The sequence below is a fragment of the Mandrillus leucophaeus genome, unplaced genomic scaffold, assembly GCF_000951045.1.
Source record: "Mandrillus leucophaeus isolate KB7577 unplaced genomic scaffold, Mleu.le_1.0 Scaffold170, whole genome shotgun sequence".
NCBI lineage: Eukaryota > Metazoa > Chordata > Mammalia > Primates > Cercopithecidae > Mandrillus > Mandrillus leucophaeus.
The window spans coordinates 1,231,470-1,238,393 of NW_012101699.1; the positions used below are offsets into that span (position 1 = coordinate 1,231,470).

Consider the following 6,924-nt stretch of genomic DNA (forward strand, 5'->3'; position numbering starts at 1 on the left):
AAGGTCTGGGGATCTGCACTCTCAAAGTCTCCACCTGAACCTACACTTGCTTCTGTGACTTCCCAGGATGTCTCCTTTGTTCTTTGAGTGAAGGACTCTTGTTCGTACCTCCAAATTCACCTGCAATTTCTCAGACCTTTACTATGCCCAGAGTGAGTTGCAGGATTGAGGCACAGCCTGTCTCTCAGTCATGATCTCAGTGCTCCACTGTTCTACCCTCCTTCGAAGGCATTAAGAATACTGATTCTAGGTTGGGCACGGTGGCTCACACCGGTAATCCCAGCACTTTGAGAGGCCGAGGCGGGTGGATCACGAGGTCAGGAGTTCGAGACCAGCCTGCCCAACATAGTGACACCCCGTCTCTACTAAAAATACAAAAATCAGCCCGGCGTGGTGGCGGGCACCTGTAATCCCAGCTACTCTGGAGGCTGAGGCATGAGAATCGCTTGAACCCAGAGGCGGACGTTGCAATGAGCCAAGATTGCACCACTGCACTCCAGCCTAGGCAACAAGAGCAAAAGTCTGTCTCAAAAAAAAAAAAAAAAAAGAAAAGAAAAAAGGTTGAAACAAACAGAAAAGTTGAAAGAACAGTACAATCAACACCCACATGCTTTTTAAATGGGTGAGTAATGAGACTTGTCTGTAAACAGATCAGAGAAATTACAGAATTAGGATTTCTCCAACTTGATGATGAAAGTCTGAGATTTCAGGGCTTATAAGAAGACTCTGCCTATGGAGTAGCCATTCTTGTATTCCTGTACTTTCCTAAGAAACTTGCTTTCACTTTAAAAAAAAAAAAAAAAAGTGGACGATGCTTCGTGCCCTGCTGCCCCATAAAGCCTCTGCGTGTGGGTGTGTTTAGCAAAGATATCGTGGCCAGGAGGGGCCCTGTGGCTCCATGTCAATGCATCTCGGGGCCTGCAGCCTCCCAGCCAGGAGTAGCCTGGGTCTCAGTGGTGGCTCCCTCAGCGGGTTCTCACCGCCCCACCAAAAGGCCTTGGCACTTCACATGAAAGCCGCCGCTTACCCCACACACACTGCCACTGGGAGGCGGCTGTTGACTCGTTCCCCTTTGGGCCCTGCTCTGGGAACAGTCCCTTCTAGGCAGTTAACCTGAGTCATGCGGCTTATAGTTCTTCATAAAGAAAGGAAAGAAACTAGCCCTAACTTTTGTAACAGTCTAAGCCACTCTGCGACTGGCTCTCCTCAGCTGAAACCTCTCAGTCTATTTTACTAAAATCTTCCTTGTTTGTAGAGCCGCAGGTTCCTCCCTGGTTAGGAGAAAGCAATTCTACCCACTTTAAGCCTTTAGCTTTTAGTGCTCAAAGACATCTGAGCACTTGCAAGATGATTCCTGTCTGTGCCAAGTGGGGCGTCCAGTTCAGTTCTCAGATGCTGCACCAGCACAGGTGGGTCTTGAGACAGTGTGACCCCAAGCACCTGGGCAGCCTCCCAGACAGATCCCAGGCCCCACCCACACCCACTTACCACAATCAAAAAAGGTAAGGTCTGGCCGGGCGCGGGGGCTCACGCCTGTAATCCCAGCACTTTGGGAGGCCGAGACGGGCGGATCACGAGGTCAGGAGATCGAGACCATCCTGGCTAACACGGTGAAACCCCGTCTCTACTAAAAATACAAAAATCAGCCCGGCGTGGTGGCGGGCACCTGTAATCCCAGCTACTCTGGAGGCTGAGGCAGGAGAATCGCTTGAACCCAGGAGGCGGAGGTTGCAGTGAGCCGAGATCAATCACATCATTGCACTCCAGCCTGGGCTACAAGGGCAAAACTCCATCTCAAAAAACAAACAAACAAAAAAAACCAGAATAGCGATTCTTCTTTCCTATTCTCTGACTTCGCCTCTAAACTCTAGTACAGAAGCCATATGTGTTTGGGCTGTTTAGTACAGCAGCAATGGCAAGATGTCACTGCTGCCTCAAAGTGGAATGAGCAAGGCTGGGCTCAGTGGCTCACGTCTGTAATCCCAGCACTTTGGGAGGCCAAGGCAGGTGGATCACGCGGTCAGGAGTCAAGACCAGCCTGGCCAATGTGGCGAAACCCCGTCTCTACCAAAAAAAATACAAAAATTAGCTGGGCGTGGTGGTGGGTACCTGTAATCCCAGTTACCCAGGAGGCTGAAGCAGGGGAATCGCTTGAACCCAGGAGGTGGAGGTTGCAGTGAGCAGAGATGGCGCCACTGCACTCCAGCCTCGGCGACAGAGCAAGACTCCATCTCAAAAAAAAAAAAAAAAACCTGGAATGAGCAGAGTTGGAGCAGATGGCAGTCATGCCCCGTAGCCACAGGAGGCAGCAGGCAGGGTTCGGATGCCCCTCCTGGCAGCATTCTCTCAGACACTGAACACAACCTTTGGACAGGCTGACACAGCCTGCCACTGCAGTCGCAAAAACAAGCTCACTCTTCTAGAGAGAGATGCAAGTGTCCCAGCGATCCATCTGCCATCACGGATCCACCGTCATCTTGAACTAGAAGTTGGCTTCATTCACTGATTCTCACTGCCGCGTGCCTAACCCTGCAGCACCCACCCCAGACCCTTAGCCAGACACAAGCACTTTCTAAAGCCCAGCGGGGAGGGGTGTCAGAGCCTGAGCTCATGCCTGGGGTCAGGTGGCACCACTCTGGGGGTACACATTGGGGTTTGCCCACCCCAGCAGACCCACTGTGCAACCTGAGGCACCAGAACTGGCTGTCACCCAGAGTACCTGCCTCCACCTTCTCCCTGCTCTGATGCAGGCCTAGCGCCTAGAAGCACTGGAAAGGTTTGGGGGTTGTAAACTAAAAGAAGGAAAAGATGAATAGCATCTCAGCTACTACCCAGGTCCTCAAAAGTCCAAATCCCAAGGCCTGGCTTAGGGGAAAATGCAGACTATTGTTCACCCAAAAGAGGCCAGTCAGAGGTGACAGGCAAGCCCTACAGCCAGACCCTGGTGACCCTGCCTCACTGGGACTGTCCCAACCAAATGCTGATTCTACTTCACTCCATGTAGAAAGCTTGAGAATTCTGTCGGAATTCAACCGTGAGTGAGTTGCCTGTGGTCCAGGATTTAGTAAAGGTTGACTTGAGGCAACAAACCCTCACCAGTGTCAAGGGCATGTCAATTACCCATTTCTCTGCGGTATTCCCGGTGAAAGTGACAAAGTGCAGGCTGAGTTAGGGAAGCGCTGGGCAGGGAGGCGCACTCACCCAGAGGGCTAAGGGCGGCTGCCACGCTCTCCCCCACGTTCTTCAGGAAGTTCACACTGGGATCCTCCGATGGACCAGCAGCTTTGATTTTTACAAAGATAAGATAAAGACATCTTTAATGCCTTGGATACCTGTCACCTTCTTGCCAAGGTCCCTGTGTTCCTGGGTGACCTTTAACTCAGACGCCTTGTCCAGCGGCCCACTCAGCATCCCCCTCTCCTCCCTCCCACTCTGCACCCCCTGGCCCTGCACCGAGAGCCTCTCCTCTCTCGCGCGCCGTTCCCTCTCATCTGCGACCCTGGTGCTCAGCAACCCCACACAGGCTCAGGCTCGGTACACTGTGAATACTGATCACATCCTTGAGTAAATATTTACTCAAAGTCAAGCAAACATCCCCATCTTTGTCCCAGAGGGTGGGGTGATTCACAGGACACAGTAACATTAATAAAATCAGAATCCAAAAATCTAGACTACAAAGCTAAGGGTGAGTCTTTAACTTACAACTATGTTTAAAAGGACTTGAGAAACTCAACCATCACAAAAGAGAACAAAGTGCATCAGAAAGCCTGGGCTGGAAGGGCCTCCCTGCCTGCACCTCACGGCACCTGGACAGGGCAGCCTCCTGAGGGGGAAGGGCTATGCAGGTCAATTTGTGGCTTCAGGCACTCACACTTCAGTTTCCCTGTTTGGGAAATGCAGAGAACACTCCCCACTTGGCAGGTTCTTGTGCGACTGTAGGACACCAGGAAGGTGGGGAGGTATCCTGAATTCTTGCCTTGCACACAGGCTTTGCACAAGGGCTCTGCGCACAGGCTGCCTGACTACTGTCACCATTCAGAAGCCGGTTCCAATGCAAGCCTCACCTGATTCCGCCGTGGGACCAGGGCGGGCATCCCCTGCACGAGGTGGACGTGGGCTCCAGTTTCCTGGTGGGCCCATTTCCCATCCTGGCCACCCGAAGTGCCCGTGTTTCAGCTTCCGGAGCCAGCGGCTGTGCGAGAAGCCCTGGGGGAGGAATTAGCAGAGGGGCAGGCAGTGAGCGGGTCAAGGTTCCTGCCACCCTGAGCCCACCCCAGGCCTGCCCAGAGGGCCTGCTCACCTCAGACAGGTGCCCGAAGGGGCTGGGGAACGCGAGCTTGGTGTGTCCCTGGTGCAAGCCCTTTCCCTCACAGACGCTACACAAGTCGTAGTCTGGACAGACGCTGCACTTGTAGCGGGTTCCTACCACGGGCCCGTTGCAGCCATCACAGATCACATTGGGGTGCACCATGTTGCGGGGCGCCTCCTGAGCACACGGTGGGCGGTGGTCCCGCCGGCACTCTTTTTTCTCTACAGGAAGGGCAGAGAGAGCTGCTAGGGTGCGGCCCCCTAAAGTGCTCCCCCTCTATCATCACTGTGGGGCTGTCACTGCCAGCAAGGCCCCTGGAACTGCTCCCCAGCATGGAGTCCACACAGAATTCAGCTGCTTAGGTGAGGGCCGCAGAGCAACCAAGAACCTGCTAGGAGGTTCCCAGTCCCTGTGTCTGTTACCTGGGAACCGTGGCCCAGGCAGCAGAGCAGCAGCAAGGAGCCCGGGCTGCACGGCTTGGGCCTTGCTCTTCACCCAAGCACCGCGGCAGCAGACCCCATACCTAGGGTGAACACGGACTCCTCTTTCTCAGGTCAGGTCAGGCACAGCACTTAGTATGTCTTTTTTTTTTTTTTGACACAGAGTCTCACGCTGTCGCCTAGGCTGGAGTGCAGTCGTGTGATTTCGGCTCGCGGCAACCTCTGCTCTCCAGGTTTAAGCGATTCTGGTCTCAGCCTCTTGAGTAGCTGGGACTAGAAGCACACGCCACCACAGCCAGCTAATTTTTGTATTTTTAGTAAAGACAAGGTTTCGCCATGTTGGCCAGGCTGGTCTTAAACTCCTGACCTCAGGTGATCTGCCCGCCTCGGCCTCCCAAAGTGCTGGGATTACAGGCGTGAGCCACCACACCTGGCCTATGTCCCTGTCTTAAACAGCCCTCAAATTACTGACCCCTTCATTGGTGGAACATCAAGCCCTGTTTTTCACTCAGCAGGGAACTGAGTACACGCTGAGCTGGCTTCAGGCAGCCCCCAGAGCAGCCCCTTACCTTTAATGTAGATTCGGAAGATGTCATCCTTCACGTAGGACATGGCCATTGTCAATTCCTCGTCACTGGAAAAGGCAACCAAGTCCCCGTCCTCATCTAGATTGTTTAAAAGACAGCACATGAGCACCCAGAGGTTCTCAGCTGGACATAAGCTGCTGGAATGGGCTGAGACCAGTATGAAAGGGACACTCACAGGGTTATAAACTGGAGCACACCCACTTGAGCCACGGAGGGCAGGAGTGAGAGGCAAGACTGCCCCCTTGCTCTGGCACCTCCTGGAAGGTGAGTGCTCCAACCTGGCCCTGGACCACAGCCACACGCAGCGGGTGGAGGGCCCTGGACCACAGGGGCAACAGCAGCTTCGGCTGCTGCACTTATTTAGACTCGGGCCAGCTTCCTCTTCAGAAACGTGCCACCTCATTCCACATCCGACCAGGCCCATGTCCATCTTCAGCTGTGGGAGATCCCTGCCTGTGACCTGCTTCTGAGGGGCCCAGCCCCACAAAGGCCTTAGACTTCTAGTGGCTTGGGAGTAAATGAGCCGAGGGCATCTGTCTACTTCCTTCCCTAACAAAGCTAAAAATCATGTATTTGTATGTAGTCTCCAGCTGTGACAGATACATGTGAGCTCAAAGGGCTTTAAAGCACAGCCGTGCAGACCAAACCACACCATCCACTGTGTGAACAGGTGTGGCACCCAAAGATGCAAACAGCCCAAATGTTTGTCAACTAATGAACAGGTAAAACACAGCCCATCCATACAACAGAATATTATTCCTCCAAAAAAACCGAAGTACTGATGTGTGCCACAACATTAAACACACTACACTAAGTGAAAGAAGACTCCATTGTATGATTCTATTTACATGAAATGCCCAGGATTGCAAGAGGAATAGATACAGAAAGGAGGTGAGTGGTTGCTGGGGGCATGTGGATGGGGGGTGATGAAAGGTACGTATGGCGTTTATAAGGTGATGAAAAGCTCTCAGATTGAATATGGTCCACAAACCTATGAAAATGGTGAAAACCACTGACTTGTACACTAGATGGGTGAACCCTTATGTCAGTTACAGCTCAATATCACAATTTTTTTTAAGAACAGGAGAGGGCCTGGCAGGCTGGCAGCACTCCAGAGGGCGGTCCTAGCACTACCCGCTCCCAGGGGCCGGCCTTGGCCACCTCCCTAACCCCACCCCCAGCAGCCACTGGTCACACCAGCGCAGCAGGAAACAGTTCCTGGGCTCCTGTGCCCACACCAACACTTCTGAAGAACGTTCTCGTCTTGTCCCTCTCTCCACTTGCCAGTGGGATAACCTCTGTACTCGACCTGGCCTGGAGCGCTCCTCCCGGAATCAGTGCCCTCCTCCCAGGCGCTGTCGCGGCGCTCGCGAGTCCCCCGCACCCCCGCGCTTGTTTACCCGCGTCACTCCCTCCCCTCCGCCGGCGCTCCCCGGGCTCCTCCGGGCCATTATCTGAACCCACCACCTGGCGCAGCAAGATGTCAGTGTAACCCGAGTGCCCGCCTGACCACCCACTTCCCGCGGAGAGCCACAGACTTCGCCCCGGCGCGTCCTGGCCAAAATCCCCAACGGCGCGGCGGGTGGGG

General features: G+C 53.8%; 1 protein-coding gene across 1 annotated transcript in view; it reads right to left on the reverse strand.

Moving 5' to 3' along the window:
- Positions 1-6,924, reverse strand: part of SQSTM1 (sequestosome 1) — a 17,390-nt gene that overhangs the window by 7,904 nt on the left and 2,562 nt on the right. The window contains exons 3-6 of the mRNA XM_011976859.1: positions 5,319-5,414; positions 4,301-4,530; positions 4,065-4,206; positions 3,202-3,282 (exon numbers count right to left, since the gene is read on the reverse strand). Coding sequence (XP_011832249.1) covers positions 3,202-3,282; positions 4,065-4,206; positions 4,301-4,530; positions 5,319-5,414 — 549 coding nt within the window. The remainder of the gene's footprint in view (positions 1-3,201; positions 3,283-4,064; positions 4,207-4,300; positions 4,531-5,318; positions 5,415-6,924) is intronic.